The 19298-nt window shown below is 42.7% G+C and overlaps 1 protein-coding gene across 1 annotated transcript in view; it reads right to left on the bottom strand.

Annotated features, from left to right (window-relative positions):
* Nucleotides 1–8387, bottom strand: part of RNF169 (ring finger protein 169) — a 95939-nt gene extending 87552 nt beyond the window's left edge. The window contains exon 1 of the mRNA XM_022593817.3: nucleotides 6814–8387. Within this exon, the coding sequence (XP_022449525.2) occupies nucleotides 6814–7315 (502 nt within the window). The 5' untranslated portion in view covers nucleotides 7316–8387. The remainder of the gene's footprint in view (nucleotides 1–6813) is intronic.
* Nucleotides 8388–19298: the final 10911 nt, after the last annotated feature.

Raw genomic sequence — 19298 nt, 5'->3', positions numbered from 1 at the left:
TCATTTATTGGGATGTCAATTACTTGTTTAATGTCTTTAGTCACTTAAAATATGCTACTTTAAATTACCTTTCAAACTGCCATTCTACTATCCCAGTTCTTAGAGCTGTAATCCTCCTGCTTGTAATATCTGCTGACTCTCATTTGTGGTAGAAAATTGTTTCCTTGTGTGTCACTTTTAATTATAAATTCATCTTCTGTGGGGTTTATTTCTTCTGTGAGAATTCCTTGTGGCCTGAGATATGAGAGTACCCCTTCAAGTCTTGTTTTTCCTTTCTCCAGGTGGCCCAGTGGTATCACTAGCTTGGAGCCAGCTTTTATATTAATTTCCTAGCATGGGAATACCTGAACCATATAATATAAACTCAGGTCGCAAATATGAGCAAGGCATAGGTCTTGTGCTTCAATTTCTCAGGGAAGCTTTTTTTCCATTTCCTCTTTGTATAGAGTCCAGGCAAACCAAGATGAGATTTCTTATTTCCTTGTGTCAGTAGGAAGATTCTTCTCTAGCCCACCCTTTCACCTAGGATGCAGCACATCAGGAATCCCAGCCTGATGCAAAGGTCTTGGTTTTGGTTCCTTTTTCCACACAGTTAAAACTCAATCACTAGGAATAAAAAAACCAGAAACAACCTCTCACTCAATTCCTTCATCTTTGTCACAGCATGAGCTCAAGGTCTTAATGAAGTTTTGGGTTTTAGTTCCATTTTTGTTTTTGGAATCTAGAGATCTTCCTGTCTTTCCTGCAAGCTCAGAAATGCATTTCAAAGAACTGTTGTTTATCATCCAGCTTTTCTGGATATTTGTAGCAACAAAGTCTTTAGCTAAGATAAGTTAGCCATCTTGCTAAAAGAAATCTGGGATCTCCAATCCATTTGCTACATTACCCCTATAGGAGTGATCTCTCTAGAGTGCAAAGATGTACTCCTCTTTCAAACTCTTCAGTGGATCCCCCCTTCTTAGCATGGCATTCGAAGTCCACTGTTATCCAGTAAGTGCTTATTTCTGCAATTCTGCCTCCTTCCACTCTCCCACATGTACTCTGTGCTCCAACTACCCATATTTGCAATCCCTAGAACTCTCCTTTTGTTTCATACTCCTATGTTTTTAAAAGTACTTATTTCCCTCAGTTTTATCCTCCCTTCATCTGCCTACTGAATACTCATGGTTAAGTGTCTGCCTTTCCAGGAAGCCACTCCTGACCCATCCAAGCTGGGTTCTCTTTTTTTGTGAAAAGAGCTAACATTCGTTGAGCTCTTTATATGCTAATAACTCATTCAGTCTTAACAACAACCTTATGATTTTGCTACCACTACTATCCCCATTTTCAAAATGAGGAAACTAAGGTACAGAGAAATTAAGCAATGTGCCCAAAGACAAACAGCTATAAATGGCAGACCTGGAATTTGAACACAGATAGTCTGTCTCCAGATCCTGCTCCATTAACTTGCTCAATTAATATATACCATATTGCGTTCTACAATTATATCTTGCGTTACAGTTATTGCATTTATTACCCCACATTCCAGTTACACGTTTATATAGCAATCTTCTCAACTACACTGACCTTAAGACACAGAATTATGCTTTATTTCTATTTGCAGCCCCAGTGCCTAGCACACAGAAGGCCCTCAACTCAGATGGTTACTAAATTAATGAATAACTAAAGGAAACATCCCCACAGTCACTGCATTAGTCCAGCCCGTCTTCACCTCTTGTCTGAACTACTAAAACAGTCCCCTAACTAGACTCTCTTCCTCCAGTTTCTATTCACATCTTTCCTCCACACTCCAACCAATACTGTCTTTCTAAAGCACATTATGACAGTATATCATTCCATTACTTAAATATTTTTAAGGGCTCCACACTGTCTATAAGATAAAGTCCCAAATTCCTTCAGCATGACATACCATGACCTTCATGATCAAACTTCTGTAGTCTCTTCTCTCCTCCTTCCCCACTCCAGCCCCACATTCCATCTATATTTAACTTCCTGTCTGTCTCTGAATATGCCAAATGCCTTCATGCCTTTGTATGTGCAGGTTCTTTTGCCAGGAATGGCCATCTCCTCTTCCCTCACCTGGTGAACTCCTATTCTTTTTCCAACACACAGCGCAAGTGCCTTCCTCAAGTTTCCTCAAAAGGCTGTCAGTTATCCCACTGTTCTATTCTTCTTGGCATTATGCATTTACCTCACTTACACTTTGTATATTATTTGATAAGGTGTGTTTCCCCAACAAGACTGTGGAATCTTAAAGGACAGGAACCATGACTTACTCATCTTTTTTATTGTATTCTCTTACACAAGTGTGTGCCCTAAATGCTCACTGAAATAGTGGAATGAAATTTGACAAACATATCCTACATCCTACACTAAAGCAAACTCAGATTCAAATGAATTCAAGGCAGTCAAGTCTTCTAAGATTAAATGGAAATTAGACAGGGAGTAGAAACATGAATGGAAAACAAATAACACCTAAATTCCTGCTGCTCAATCCCGAATTCTACAGAATGGAGCTATTCTGTCAATGGTAATTAAGGCTTAGTTTATAAGGTAATCTCATCCTGAGTTTTAAAAAACACAAGGCAAATATTTCCACATTAGTAAAACACATAAGGACACTCAAATTCTGGAATATGTGTTACTAGGATAAAAAGTTGAGTCATTTTATACATTTTAAGACAAATCCCTTCAGACAAGGGAAATTCCTGTCCTTTTACACTACAATCACATGATTTCATTATTCATTAGTCCTACATGCAATTTAGGTTTGCACACATAACAAACATTGTCTGCCAACTGAGTAATAAACCAGAACTACTTGTTTTTCACAGAAAGAAGAAATTTTTTTAATGGATAAATGTCAACCCTAAATGAACAGGGAGGTTGGGGTGGGATAAAGGGAAGGAATAAATGGGGCACTATTCAATTTTTTTGAATTATTCAATTTTTGAAATGCACTTTTAACACTACAAATAGAAAAAAAATTAAACTTCCAATTTAAAGATTCATCAGCCTTTGTCTAGCTTTTCTCTTCAATTATTACCCATGGTAAAAGGACAAAGAACTGTCCTTAAAAGGTCCTGGTTTCAAGTTCAAAGGCAGCATAATTTAGAATGATCATCCTTGATTTCAAAAGACTAAATGAATTCTTAAAATTAATTATTATCAATGAGGCTTGGGACTTCCCTGGTGGCACAGTGGTTAATAATCCACCTGCCAGTGTAGGGGGACACGGGTCCAAGTCCTGGTCCAGGAAGATCCCACATGTGGAGCACCTAAGCCCCTGCACCATAACTACTGAAGACAGCGCGCCTAGAACCCGCGCTCAACAACAATAGAAGTCACCGCAATGAGAAGCCCACGCACCGCAATGAAGAGTAGCCCCCGCTCGCTGCAACTAGAGAAAACCCACACAGCAACGAAGACCCAACGCAGCGAAAAATAAGTTAATTAATTAATTAATTTTAAAAAATTCTTATCAATGAGGCTTAAATGTTCTTATATTTGCAAATCTACCTATGTATGTCTGTATGGTAAATCTTTTTTAAAAATCAATGGACCAGGACTGTTTCTAAATTTAGAATATAAGCTCTAAGAGGGAGGGATCTTTGACTATTTTATTCACTGATGTCACCCAAGGATCTAGAACAGTGTCTGGCACAGAGTAGGCACTCATTACATACTTGCTTAATATTGCTCAATATGGTCCAAATACTTAATATGTCAATACATACAATGAGCTGCAGATCCTCAAAGAACATAGAGTTGAAGTCTAGGTTCGTCTTGAAATGATCACTGACTTAACCTTCAACACACACTGCTGCACAAATTAACTGATACTGTATCCAAAAGCAAATTGACAGTGTATGTAAGAATAAAATAAAACACTTAATACAGACGTTATTAAGGTTCTGAACTTTAAATCTTGAGAAGCTGACAAAAAACAAAAATATCACCAGCACAACCAAAATTTTCAACACACACAAACTCTTGCACTTTTTTCAGAAAAAATTCCAAAATTCAATTCAATTCAATTCCAAAAGAGCCATGGGACTTCAAGAAATTAAAAAAAAAAAAAAAAAGTTAAGAATTTCACTTAAATACCAGTGAATATACCACAAAATTTTATTTCCAGTTTTATAAAGCAGGTCTGCCCTTTCTTTTATCAATTGACCTAATTATGCCAAAAGAATACTGCTAAGCAATATACTTCTGTATTAACCTAAAATTGCTAATTTTGTTGCTGTTTCCCACTAATAAAAGTGTGATGTAATTATTATGAAACTGGTATTTTTACTGTCTATTACAAACCATCATGAACATTTAACTGTGAATTAGGTTATGTTTTAGCCCTTATTTAAGGGTTAGCCTTTCAGCCCTTGTTATCTGCTACTAACCCACAATGACCTGGTCACTCTCTTCTCTGTTCTGGGCCTCAGTTCTCTCTTCAGTAGAATGAGGGAACTGGGTTAAAACAAAAGCTCTTAACTTTTTTTTTTGCAACACTTGGAGAATCTGGTGAAAGCTACAGGTGAACTATTCATAAAAACGTACAAATACATTGTAAAACAATTTTATAAACAATAATTCATAATGGCAAAAGACTGGAAACAACCTAAATATCCACCAATAGATGATTAAGTAAATTATGTTACATCCATTCAATGAAATTCCTTGTAACTATAAGTACAATGAAGAAACCTTCTATGTACTGATATGAAAAGATATCCATCATGTATTGTTATATGAAAAAAAGCACCAGTGCATATAACATATAACCTTTGATGTAAAAAGATCAAAAAATAAAATAAATATATTTGAATTTCCATGTATAAGCGTAACGAAACTGTGGAAGAATCAACATGAATCTTTGGTGAAAATGGGAAATGAAGAAAGGAGTAGGAGGAACCTTTTCATTGTATACTTTCTTATATTTTTGTTTGAATTATGTGAATTGCCTGTTAAAGTTTTAAATTAAAAAATATTGCATATAAACTCAAGAGGTCTAGACAACTTGCTAAAGCTAGAATATAAACAGGGTTTATTCCCAAACCCTGTTCAGCAATACTCTTCTATAATGTTTTGACTTAACAATCATGTAATTATATACACTCAATGATCCAACAATAAGAACACTTAAGGAAAAATATTTTTCATAATGGTCCTCATACAAACATATAAAGTAATTGGTGGATATTCAGTGACTCAACAGAGCCTAATTTGAAATCTCATTTTATATTGTTTTTCTTAATTACTGATACACAAATTTCTTCAAGGAAAAAGTCTGCACAAATCATCAAGTCATACACCCTCTCATGGTTCAAATCTCAGACCTGATATTCCACAAAGGAGTACAGGCTTCGGAAATAGAAATTTGTATCCTACGTGACCATACAATCAATAGTACTAGGATGGAGACCAGAAAAATGCTGTCTTAATTTTTTTTACCATAATCTCAGAATTTGAAGCAAATTAAATAGCATAGATGATGTTTGGGGAGGGCTTCATCCCTTTTCTGAGCAGGAATCAGGTGGAACTGGGTTTTCATCCTTGGGCAACTTACTTAACCTCTCTTGGCCTCAGTTCCATCTATAAAATGGAAATAAAAGTACCTATCTCATAAGGATGCTATGAAGCTTAAAAGGAAGAACGAGGAACACAGAAAATAAGACAGAAATAAAAATAAGGCATCCTAGGACAGTGGCAGGTGTCTGCTTGAATCAAAACAGACTGCATTCTGGAACCTGTAGTTTCTAGTGACTGCACTTTCATACCCAAGCAATGTCTCCTTTTCCCTAGTGAAAATAGCGCATGGCAGAATTCCCAACACAAAAGGTGCAAATATCTGTCCTTTCCTAATTATGTTTCTTGAAAAATCTCTTCCTAGGTAAGCTTTTATCAAAGAACTCTAGCTGTTGTGTTGACTGGGTGTGTCTCAAAGAGTCCCAAGTTATAACAGTTTTGTTTTGTGTTTTCAACAGGGCACTTTCTATGTCAAGCTCAGTACCAAAGAGTGGCAGACTGCTGGGGGGGGGCGGGGGGGGGGGACGGGGGGAAGGCAAAGAAGTTGTAGACAACAGTCCTTCAACGGACTCCTAATTGCCAGGAAAATAGTAGGAAACCTACTGCCATCGAGATAGAAGCAGCCCCCGCCAACCAATCTCCGCTTCCAAAACTTTTAAACCCCATCCATGTTTTTTTGTAGAACACTGCTGGAGCTTATTATTAGTTATTATAAATATAAATAGCCATCATTTATTACGTCTTCTCTACGTGCCAGGCTCTTGCGTTTTTCAAGATTTTGTGAAAACTGCACATATAAACTCAGACGCTCAAGTCTGAAAAGCTCCCTTCGCACCCTCAAAATCAATCTAATCTGCCCCTCAAACTCCGTATATGCCACACCTCTCATTGACCCATTCAGGCCCAGGGATCACATCTTTACAAGCAATTCAACCCCAAGCTCTTCACCCAACACTAAATCAAGCACTTCTCGGATCCTCCACTGCCCCTACAAAGTTCGGTACCCTCCTCCACTCACCAATTCCAACCTGGCCCTAACTTGTTCCAAGAAATGCTATGGCTCCCTTCAAACTTCTGACTCCAAATCCATCGTGCCCGTACTTCATCCCGAAGTTCAAAATTCAGAAACACATACTGCACCTGGGCAAAGCCCGGTTCCAACCCCACGAGAACTCTCGACACCCGCTCGAGCAGGGCCAGGGCCTGGGACCCTCCACCCCCTAACCACGCCAGGCCGGGGCGCGGCGGCCTCGCTCCGGACCCCAAGGGGAGGAGAGGAAACTCCACCTGGCTCCGCTGGCGCGCCGCGCGTCTCCTGCTCGGGCCTGGGCCCCGTGGCGGCCGCGCCCCCGTCACGACGCGGGCGGCAGCGCTCGGGTGGGCCGCGGCGGGCGCGCTCGCCCAGCACCTCCGCGTCGGGCTGCCAGTTGTCGCGGGCCCGACGGCGGGCCCAGCCCGGGCCGCGGGCGCGGCAGCGCGGGCAACCCGGGCCCGCCGCGTCGGCGGCGCGTTGGGCGCAGCCTCGGCACAGCGAGTGGCCGCACGGCAGGGCCGCCGCTTCCCCCGGGGTCTCCAGGCACCCAGCGCAGTCCGACTCCTCCGGCCGCGGCGGTGGCGGCGGCTGCAGCAACGGCGGCGGCAACACCAGCAGCGCGGGGCCAGAGGCCGGGCCCGGGGTCCCAGTCTTGGCTGCCGCCATCTCGTCACAGCGGCCCCGCCGACCCCGCCGATTCAGAGCTGCCGCTGCCGCCGCGGAAGAGGCCCGAGTACTCGGACCTGCCGCCGCCATCTTGTTTCCCGTTTGTAGGGAGAGTCCGTTGCGAGGGAGAAGAGTAGAGGGCGGGGCAGTGCGCGGCGGGCACCGCTATATACATATTCATGAGGGGCGGGGCTCCAGAAGAGGGTCTCTCGGGACATGGTTGGCGTGAGGTGAAACCTCATTAATATTTATTAGTTATCCTTTATATATCTGGTCTTCGGCCTTGCCTTCTACTCTTTGCGATTTCCTCTTAGTGGGCCAAATTAAGTTGAGAACTGAGGGGATTTATTTGGAAACTGAGCGATATTAAACTTTATGAAGTAATTACACTTATTTATCCTGCAATACCCTGATAACTGAGGCTAATGTGATTGGGGAGTATGTGAATTACTCAGAACCCTGCCTCTGCTTCATAGCTGTTGTGACTGAGACCAGTCCTACCCTGACCAGCAACTAACTGCCAAAAATAGCAGCTTCTTGTCAGTCCACATCTCAGTAAACTCTCGCTCCAGATTCCTTCCTGAAACTTCCCTCCCTTGGCTGGCAAAGCTACACTTTCCTTGTTTTTTTTTTCCCTCTCTCAGCTCTTTCTCAGACTCTTTTCTTGAGCCCTCCCCCTTGTTTCAGGCTTAAATGTGGGTATTCCTCTAGGCTCAGGCCTCAGTCCTCTACTCCTTTCCGTGTATTGCCCCCCCCAGCCCATACCCCACCTCACATTTTCTTCTAGCTGAAACTCTCGAATTGATATCTGCAGTCCACACATCCTGAGTCCAGCCCTGCATAGTCAACTGCCTGATGGAAGCATCATCTTGGATGTCTGCATCCCTCATGTACCAAACTAAAGTCACTGTCTTCCACCCTCCTTTCAAAACAGCTCTTCTTATTTCCCTCATTCCAGTAAAGGTACTATTCTCCCAGTTCCTCAAGCTCCAAACCTGGTAATCTTTACTTCTCCCTCATCTCCCACATCTGTCAGTTTCTTAGCGCTGTCAATTCTCCCACCAAAATGACCATTTTCCTACCTATCGTCTCCTCTTCATCCCATTCCCACTGCCCAATTCAGGTCTCATCATCTCTCACCTAGATTATTGCAGAAGCTTCTATAAATTGTCTCCCTGCCCACAGACTCTCTTCCTCCAATCCATCCTCCATAGTTCTTAGAGTTACTTCCTAAAGGACAGCTCTGACCACACCATTCCTGCTTGGCTTAGTCACTGAGTGAGGTGCTCAGACTTTGGTGCCAGTCCCCTTTCTGGATGCAGAGGGTACAAGAGAAACAATAGCTTCCCTCTGACAGAGAGAAGGTTGTGCTACAGCGCTTCTCCCACCCTTTGCTTTTTTGCACTAAAGTAGATTTGGAGCAGGAAGGCATTCAGCAAATGGCATTTCCTCTTGGGAATCTTTATAAGAAAGCACAAGTTTTGTAAGGAGAGCAAATTAAAAAAAAAAAAGTAACATAATGTAATGGAAGGCATCAGAGGCCCTGGGTTTCCATGAGATTGCCTGGAAACAGTACCTGAGCTGATAGTAAACCAGTCCAAGGCAGAGTGATTGGTGGAAGTCAGCAGAGCAAAGAAAGAAGTGGATTCCCAAAATGAGAACCAGATGGCTAAAGGACAGTGAAGAACTGAAGAAGGGTCAATGCGTAATTGAAACAAGGGCTTGTGTGCACAGAGGCCCAGACAGTCAGAATCCTGACAAACTCAGAAGTATGGCTTCACCCAGGCTGTGCTTCCAAAGGTCCTCTTCATTTCACTTCCCACTTTGGATGGGAAGTGAGGATGCTTTGCACAGATTCTGACAAGGAAGGCCTGTGGTCCAGAGATCAAGCCAATCACTCTTAGAGACGGGGCCCTTCGTATGGGCTGTTCACTCTTGACAGTTTGGGGCTCTCAATCTGAAGTCTACTTTCTATTGGAGAAGCTGAACCATAGCAGTGTAGCATGCTTTCTCAAATACAAATAAAGACAAGAAATTTCTTTTTGCAGAGGGAAAAAGCAAGAGTTCTGAGTAATACTAGACCAAAAGCCAGGAGATCTAGGATTGGTCATGACCACTTTCTCCATTTCATTAATTTGGATAATTTCAAACAGATAAATTCCCTCTGGACCTTAGTCACCTCATCTTTAAAACAAGTGTACTGGAATTCAGCAGTTCTCAACCTGGGATACACTTCAGAAAGACACACACATGCGCATACACGAACACACACATATATACACATATGCCAACGTCCCTTTTCAGATCTACTGAACCCAAAACCTGAGGATGGGATGCCAGCATGTAAATTTTTATAATGCCATAGGAATTCTAATGAATACTCCTAGGAGTATTACTTACTAGGAATACTCCTAGTAAGACCACTACAATGGATAAATTCAAAGGTCCTTTCTAGCTCTAACATTCTAGAAGTCTGACTCCCAATTTCCAGTCTCTTCTCTCCTCTATGCTGTTGCCAAAGTAATCTTACTAAAGCAGTATCTGTGACAGAAGGCAAGGCAAATCTAAGAAATTTGGAGAGTTATTCACTATGTGGGAAAATGAGGGCGATGAGGATGGTTTTAAAGTGTCAAGCCTGGGAAGCCTGAGATTATGATCGCAAATCACCACCAACAAAAGAGAGTAACTGGGAAGGAAAAGCAGTCTGAAAGATGAGGGCATGGTAGACATTTTGCTTTATTTAGTTACCATCGGCATCCAAAACTTCCTCCTGTTTGGGGGAATGACCCGTTCTGTGCAGTTTTGCTGAGACTAGGGAAGCTGAATCAGAGAGATAGCCTTCCCCCTGCCCCGAGGCAGCCAGAACATGAAATATGACCTAGGCTCGGCCACGTGGCCACTCCTCTCTGAACTTTGAATCTTCAGGCGATGACACAAAGGCATATTGACAAGTTTAGAATTACTCACAGGAACGGAGACAGTAGGTGTCCAACCACAGTGGGTCCCTTGGGGGTTGGGGTAGAGGGGGGAGTGTCCCTACCGTGGTGATGGTGGCCACGCCAGATTGTTCCTAAGGCACGAACTTGGCCGTAGTGCCTGCTGCCTGGCCTTCCTAGGTTACAACCCATTTTCCACAATCCAGCTTGCCAGCCTTCCTGTCAACTCTCTATATCCTTTGAGTAAATGTCTTTTTTTTCCTTAAATTACTCACAATTTCTGTTGTTTGTAACAAAGTACTCTGAGACACTGGTTTGTTGTTTTTAAAATGTCACCTGAAGGGACTTCCCTGGTGGTGCAGTGGTTGAGAATCCACCTGCCAGTGCAGGGGACACGGGTTCGATCACCGATCCGGGAAGATCCCACATGCCGCGGAGCAGCTAAGCCAGAGTGCCACAACTACTGAGCCTGCGCTCTAGAGCCCATGAGCCACAACTACTGAGTCCATGTGCCACAACTACTGAAGCCCGCAGGCTCTAGTGCCCACGTGCCTCAACTCCTGAGCCCACGTGCTGCAACTACTGAAGCCCGTGTGCCTAGAGCCCACGCTCCGCAACAAGAGAAGCCACTGCAATGAGAAGCCTGTGCTCCACAACGAAGAGTAGCCCCTGCTCGCCACAACTAGAGAAAGCCTGCGCGCAGCAATGAAGAACAAATATGAAACCATCTGAGAAGCTTAGTCTGACAGCCTAAAGTAGAAGAAGCCCAAGTTGCATGTGTTGCTTTTTCCCGAATCCCTCACCTGTACCACAGTCCACCCAGGGAAGAAGGACTTACAGGCTTACTCGAATGCAGTCATTGAGGATGCCAACTGGAACAGGTCGTGGTGCAGCCACACCTACAGTGCTTCCTCTCCAGCTGTCTTTTCTCTGCCACTCCTGCCATACTTTCTGACGATTGCATCACTGCCAAAATTCCCTGCCATCCTTCTCATAGTGTGTCCCTAACTAGCACTCCATGGTCCATACCACCGCATCACTTTAGCTCTCCTCATCCACATCACTGCAAACCTACCCTCTTCCCTCCAGCTGGAGGCTCCAGCTACTTCCTGCTGGACTGAAAGACTCAAATGTGAAGCAAAGCTACTTGGTTTTGTTCCACGTGGAGAAAGGCTATTCCTCCCTGTGGGCCCCCAAACCCCTTTTTGCCAGCCCAGGCACTGAGTCCCTCCTGAGGCCTCAAACATCTAGGAAGGAGAAGGCTCAGCCCCTCAGACCCCACCAGCCCCAACCCTCCTTTGCCCTGCTCATCTCTCCTGGTGGCCTCTTCTCCCTGTACTCTTCCTCCCTCAAGCCAGATTTCTCCTTGTGATTTGGCCCCCCTCCCTTTTGCTTTAAAGGTTCTTGCTACATTCTTACTGTCACTCATCTTCAGTTCCTTCCCTTTTGTTTCGGGGAAGAAGTAGTTCTTTTTGCAAAGCTCATCCTTCTACCTGTCATCTTTCCAGCCTCCTCCAGATTCTTTCCAAATGCTCTACAAATACAAATAAGACTTGGTTCCTGCCCCCCTCAAGGTCACAGCCTAACAGAGAGGCAAAACTATACGTAAATAATTATCACAGAAAAAAAGAGACAATTACAACAGAATTACAAGCTCTAAAGCTGAGACACGTACAAGGTGCGATGGAAGCAGAGAGCAAAGCTGGTAGGGAGGGGGCAGTAGGAAAAGTTTCCCAGAGGAGGAGACATGTGAGCTCTGTTTTGGACGATGAGGAAGAGTTCACTAGGTAGACACAGGAAAGGCATTCCAGACAGAGGGAAAACAAGAGCAGAAGCACAAACGTATGAAAGTTCAGGATCTGTGTGGAACTAATGAGGAATTTGATGTGGCTAGAACACTGGGTTGGACATGAGGCTAGAAAATTGGAGAAGAAAAGGAACTAGAATTTATTGAGCAACTACCACGTGCTAGGCACAGGCCCAGCAGTAATCCATCTATCTCATTTAAACCTAAAGTAACCCTGTGAGCTGAGTATATTATTATCTCCATATTACAGAGAAATAAATTCAGGCTGTTGGGGGACCTTTGAAAAGTTTAATATTTGGACCAAGGGAGTGTTAGGTATAGATTGTATTTTATAAGGATACCTCTCAATCTTATAATTACCAGTGAGGAATAAAAATAATCTAAGCAGACTTCATCCCACCTCCATGGAGTTGAGATGTCATTGGAGAAAGTATAGTGCACTTAACATTCATATATTCAACAAGTATCTAGAGAGCACCTACTATGTGGCAGGATAATATAGGTGCTGAGAATTCAGGAGTGAACAAGGAAGGCAAGGTGTGGATGCTGGGCCAGCTTTGGTGGGACCAGCTTTAGGTACAGTATTTGGCACATTCTAGATGCTGCGGAATGAAAGAATGTTATACCCTTAGGTATGTCTTTAGTGTTTAGCAAGGTTCAAAGAGCAGTGCATTGCCAAAAAAGAAAAAAAATCTGTTTAACCAACAAGCACGTTGGTGGAAAAAAATAATTCTTTAATTTCTTTAAACTTCCCCCTCTAGATACCTATAAATCCACCTAAAATCCACAGCTGGTTTCACTCCCTCTCTTTCGCTCTCTGCACCTCCCTCCCATCCCCTTGGTCTTGCTTCCTCTCTTCCCTACCCTCAGGCTCTGGCCCAAGATTCCAAGCAAAGAATTCCCTCTTTTATTTGGTTGTTCTTCTCTTAAGGCAATAGAGGTGGCTCTAAGAAATCCTTTTGGTTCAACATATACAGAATAAGGAAATAAATGGCCCTTCTTAACTCCACTTCAGAGTGAGACACCTAAAAGGCAAAACTTTGGGGTCCATTGGGAGCCCACATAGGTCAAACTTCTGGGACACAGAACAGGTGGAGCAGGGTGGAGAGAATATGTGGAGAGGCAAACAGAAAATATACAGCACATTTTCCATCTAGTCCTGCCTTCTTCTATTTTCTATCTTGCAGCCAGAATGAATGATCTTTCTAAAGTATGAATCTGGGGGGCATGGAGGTGGAGGCAGAATTAGATGAGGTGATCAAAGAGTATAAACTTCTACTTATAAGGTAAATAAGTACTAGGGATGTAATGTACTACTTGATTAATGTAATTAACACTGTCCTATGTTACATATGAAAGTTGTTAAAGAGAGTAAACCCTAAGAGTTCTCACCACAGAAAAAAATTTCTTTTTTTAAAATTTTGTATCTATATGAGATAAGGGATGTTCCCTGAACTTATTGTGATAATCATTTCACGTTGTATGTAAGTCAAATCACTATGCTGCACACCTGAAACTTATACAGTGTTGTATGTGAATTCAATCTCAATAAAACTGGAAGAAAAATATAAAGCATGAATCTAAAAAATAATGATAGTAAAAGACAAACTTTTCTCCACTATTATTGATTACCTTTTACAGTATAATAACATGTCTTATTCTAGTCTGTCTGTTTTTCTCATCTCATCAAAGAAATCCTTCTGCTACCTTCACTTTTTCTGGACCAAGTGCCCCAGAAGGAGGGGCTCATGGCCCTACTCCAGGAAAAGAGTGGGAAGGAGCAAAAACCCTCATTTTGTCATAAATAAATGGGTGGATAGTAATTCTGACCAGAATGAAAAATTTGCCTCTTCTTTGTTCTGGATGTTCAATTGCTCTCCTGTAAAATAGGTATCAGAAAGCCCAAGGGGGAGGGGTAGAGTTGGAGGACACTGGGGTTCAGGACTACAACTTCAAATTCATCTGTCCTTAGACTCGAATTTGGCCAAGAGGGACAATGGATTATGTACTCATATCACTGTCCAATTCTTCTGAACCCAAACTAGCTGGAGACAAGAGGCAGTGCTCTAAGGATCGGTTTCTTTCCATGTGAAATAAGAACAAAGAGGGAATGGAGAAGTACAATTCCTCAATTATTCTGAAAGTAGAAAAAAAAATTTGCCTCAGAGAGAGTACTGTGATGGGAGCAGAAGAAAAAGTCAGGGGGGCTACGAAAGAGCTTCAAAAGATTGACTTCCGGTGGTTTGAATAGAAACAGATATGAGATGGATTTAGCTGGAGGCCGAGAACAGAGAGCATTATCTCCCAAGTTCCTTCGTCCTGAAGGAGGATAGGATTCTATACCGATCCACCAGTGACCAGCTGATTGGTTCTCTTCTAGAATGGTCATTGTTCCACAGTTCTTTGTTTACTAGGCTCTGGGCTCTGCTATCTCCGTCTGGGAGAAAAGCCAGGTCTCCCGGGATTGTGATGTCGCTGAGCGACCACCAGGGGGCAAACCAAGACTACTGAGCTCTCCCCACCATCTCTTCCACCCAGTTTCCATGGAGCCAAACTCGGAATGTCAGAGCTGGAATCCGCTTTAGAAACCATCCAAGGCTTCTGATCAAACATCTTTCTTTACAGGGAAGAAAACCAAGGCCTAAAGAAAAGAAATCATTTGTCAAGGCCACATAGTGAATTAATGGTAAAGTCGGAACCAGAAACTAAGTCTACTGGCTATTCCAGTCCTATACGTGTTCTACCACACCAAGCCTTCTCCTGTCTCATATTTAATTCTAGAATACACTGGTTTTTAATAACATCCTTTCCATAAAAAGGACTTGTCTCTCTAATTAGATTGTAAATCCTTGGGGCCAGGGACCATGTTTTGCCCAACATTGTACATCTTCTCCTTCAGAACCTAGCATATGGCACTGTAGGCAGCCTATGCCCCTGGAGGCAGCCTATGCCCAATACCAGATGCAGGATTTCAACAGATATTGTGAAACTGCTATGTGGTAGGCCCAGCAATGGTTTCTGAGAACACAGAGATGAAAATATATTGTCCCTGTCCACAAGGAGCTCACTATCTAGAGGAGAAGGCAGATATGTCAACAAATGACTATAATTCAGGAGGTGAGTTTTTAACAGTGGTGTAGACAAAGTGAAGTACAAGAAGAAGAAGTGACTACCTGGATGGAATACAAAATTGGGTCCTAAGGAAGAATGAGAACTCATCAAAGACAGGGAATGGGAATTCTAAATAGAAGGAATAGTAGAATAAGCTGACACACAGAGACATGAAGATATGGTGTGTCAGGTGAAAACGATTGGTTTTGAGTAACTGGAGCTTAGTATATATAAGAAGCTGGACTGGGGATGGAGTAGCAAATAAGGCTAGGAACGAAGTTTGAGGTCAGCTGTAAAGTTGATGTCTATTCATTCACTCATTCATTCTACAGACAGTAAGTACCCCCATGTGCCATGCGGCACTGTTGTAGGTTGTGAGATGATAATAAAAGTGAGAGCAGTAATAATAATGATGAAAATACAAGCGTGGTTGAATTCCGAGGATTTGGAGTCTTGAGTTTAGGGTCCATTCCTCACAGGAATCAGATAATCCAGATATCTTCCATTTATTTTCATTTATTAAAAATATATTCAGTAAGCCCCTTCTATGTGCTAGGCACTGTCCTACTAACTAGGAATAAAACAGAGATCAAGAATTAGGGTCCATGGGACTTCCCTGGTGGTGCAGTGGTTAAGAATCTGCCTGCCAATTCAGGGGACACAGGTTCGAGCCCTGGTCCAGGAAGATCCCACATGCCGCAGAGCACTTAAGCCCCTGCGCCACAACTACTCAGCCTGCGCTCTAGAGCCCGCGAGCCACAACTACTGAAGCCCGCGTGCCTAGAGCCCATGCTCCACAACAAGAGAAGCCACCGCAGTGAGAAGCCTGGGTACCACAATGAAGAGTAGCCCCTGCCCGCTGCAACTAGAGAAAGCCTGTGTGCAGCAACGAAGACCCAACACAGCCCAACAAATTAATTAATTAATTTAAAAAAAAAAAAAAAAGCATTACGGTCCAGGCTGTTATAGAGCTTACACTGCTCATGGCAGAGGCAGATAATATAATAATGAAGAAATACATTGCAGGTAATGATGTGACACAACGGAAACAAAATAAGGCAATATGATAGAAAATGATGGGAAGGGGACATCATTAGACAGGTTGCACAAAGGAAACCTCACTGAGGAAGTGACATCTGAGCTGAATATAGTGTCAGCTGGGGAAAAAAAGCTGAGGGAAGAGCATTCCAAGCAGGAGAAACTTCCAGGCCAAAGACCCTGCCAAGGGTCCAGGCAGCTTGGTGTACCCAGGAACAGAAAGAAAGCCAATGTACTAGAACCTTGCAGGCCCCGGCAGGATGGTCTACAGTTAGAGGGCAGGCAGAGGCCAGGTCATGGAGGGGTTTTCAAAATATGACAAAAGGTTTAGATTTTATTCTAAGTGCAATGGAGAGGTTTTAAGCAAGAAGGTGACACTGAATGATTTACATTTTTAAAAGATAACTCTGGTGGTTCCTCACTCTACCTTTGGGTGGATCCAGTGCCTGCCACTGTCTGGCTATAGAACCCAAGTCGTGTGGCACTGTTTACTGGTGCTCTAGCTACATCTTCACAGACCTATGGAAAGAAGTCTCTGAGGACCAACTGCTTTTCAAAAGTCCCCCTGAGCTTGGAGGAGGTAGGAACAGAAGATCCATTCTCCTTGGTGCTTGGTTAGTGATGACGCCAGCAGTGGAGGAGGCGTCTGGTCGGTTGCAAAGCTTAGGACCTGGACGAAGGATGCTCCCACTCCATGTCTTCCATTGAAGACACTTTGTCCCCACTCAGTTTCGCTCATGAGGGCTCTGTGAAATTAAGGGCTATGTACTCCCCCATCCTGCTTTCCTGATACCTCCTCCATCAGAATCTCTGTGTGCAGGCTGTCCTGGGAAGAGATGGCCCACTGACGGAGGAAAAAAAAAGGACTTAGGAATATTCACATAGGCACATAAGTACCCATACAAATAAATATGGGTGAGCCTCATGTTCATTCTACAAACATTTATTTAGGCCAACTACATGCACAGTATCTGGAGATCCAAATGAACATGTCCTAAAAGAACGGTAGGTCTTAAATAAATATGTTTTACATGGATGAATAACTCTGACCTGGCTGAAGAGTAGAAGTGGAGTGGGGACTGTTCACTTTACAAATAACATCAACTTTAACAGCTCCCATAAATAAGACTCTCCTCTTAACGTATCTAAATTGGACACAACTTTCAAGAGTCAATTTGTTCACCCTTTTCAGGGCATCACATAAAGGCAATGTGCTAGAGTTGGCTTATAAGGGCTTGGGAGAGCCCAGTGGTAAATTTTCAGGAATTTTGCAAGCTGATTGTTAAACTCGATCGTTACTAAACAGTAACTTATATAAATTTACAGTTAAATAATTTATATTTAAAACATTCAAAGTATTGCCTCCTAATTATTTTATTACATTTTACTATCAATGTTCTTGAAGTTATTTACATTTATTGTATCTGTATGATGGAAGCACTGCATAATGGCGTCCTACTGTGCATCTCAACTCCACATCCAATGATGTCCCTCAGTAGCCTGAAATTGGCCCTGATGGGAATATTTACACCATGGAAATTGGCAAATGCTATAAACCAGGGGCTTTTTCCCTTGGAGAACTGGTTGTTAAACATTTATCAGCATACCACTGTTGTAGTATGTATTATGTAGTCCTCTTATATTGATTCTTATATGGTAAATCTGCTTTTAGAATCTTACTTACAGAACTAAGTTGACTGAATTAAGAAAACTTTCCTTGACTCTGAACTCTATGGTCCTTATTGCTATATTAATTTTACATAATCAAGCAGCCTGCAGTCCAGGAGGAGGCCTGTTGGCCACAAATAACAAGTCACAAAAGGACTGTCTGAAAGAACAAGAATTCTGTTCAACAAACCTTTATTTAGCAGCTACTATGTACAAAACTGTGTGCTGAAAGCTAGGGAGGATATCAGACAAATAACAGTGAATGTTCTCACTTTAGAGGAGGTGACATAAAACCTTTGGTGATACAGTGCGACAAGGGCTACAATGGAGATACAGAAGCATGGAGGAAAGAAGGCCATTAGAGAGACTTCAGCGAGAACCTCAACTATAAGCATCAGTGTCTGTCTTGTTCTCCACTGTGTCCCTAGCACCTAGTACTGTGCCCAGCACAAGGTTGGCTCTCAATAACTATTGGATGAATGAAGGAGGTTACCTTGATCCTGGAAAAATAAGCCAGACAGATAAGAGTGGGTAGAGGGAGGTGTTAGAAAAAAACATACTGTGCAGAGGCGTAGGGAGAAAAGAGCTCAGCACATCTGAAGAGAGAGAAAATTTAATGTGGCATGAGGGGTCCAGGGGCCAGAACTGGTAAAGATGAGAGTACGGAAGAGTTCTCTGCCTCACATCTCTGTAGAGATCTCAGAAGACCAAAGGACTTGGCTTGTTCTGTGCAGCCCTGAGGGCAGAGCTAAGAGCAACGAGGGGAATCTCAGAGAATCAGATTTCAGTTAAAGAGCTTTCTAACAGAGCTGTCCAACAGTGCAATGGGCCACCTAGGAAGGCTGTGAGCAAGTTCCCTAAGGCAGAAGCAAGCAGGTGCCAGACAAACTTGGTGCAACAAATTGCTATGGGTAATTTTTTTCCTGACTAGATTTTGGAAAAATTTATCAAATCTCCTTTTTAAAAGGATATTAGATAATATATGGACAACCGTCCTCAACAGCAATTCTACAGATGACACAGAAACTTTCCTCAAGAGCTTGTTTCTTATGTCAATCACTGATTAAAGCTGAGGGCAATAGGGGTGCTGAAGCCTCTCCCGTGAGAGAATAATATCGCCGAGGTCTTCGTTCCTTCATGAAGCAATTATTTACCCAGTATCTTTGTGTATCAGGGACTTTGCTAAATGCTGGAAATATAGATATAAATGAAAACAAACAAACCCTGCCCTCAGAGTGCAGGGTAGAAATGCAAATATTTACACTTCAACAGTTAAAATACAAATTTTTGCTATTTGCTAAAATTTTTGCTACCAAAAATTCACTTTGCCTGGGGGACTCAGAGAAGGCCTGAGAGAGAAATGACTCAGAGCTGACTTTTGAAAAGTAAAACAAAATTCACTAGATGAAGGAGGAGAAAGATAGTCCAGGCAGAAGGAAAACATATACAAAGCTATGGGGGTGTGAAAATGCAAGGCCAGTTTGGGAGGCGAGTGGCTGGTGAAAGTATAGGG

This window comes from Delphinapterus leucas, chromosome 7 (assembly GCF_059928025.1).
Source record: "Delphinapterus leucas isolate spDelLeu-1000000601 "Yukka" chromosome 7, BTC_Dleu_Yukka2, whole genome shotgun sequence".
NCBI lineage: Eukaryota > Metazoa > Chordata > Mammalia > Artiodactyla > Monodontidae > Delphinapterus > Delphinapterus leucas.
Note: the sequence above shows the minus strand (reverse complement) of the source record. Positions and strands in the feature narration are given on the sequence as shown.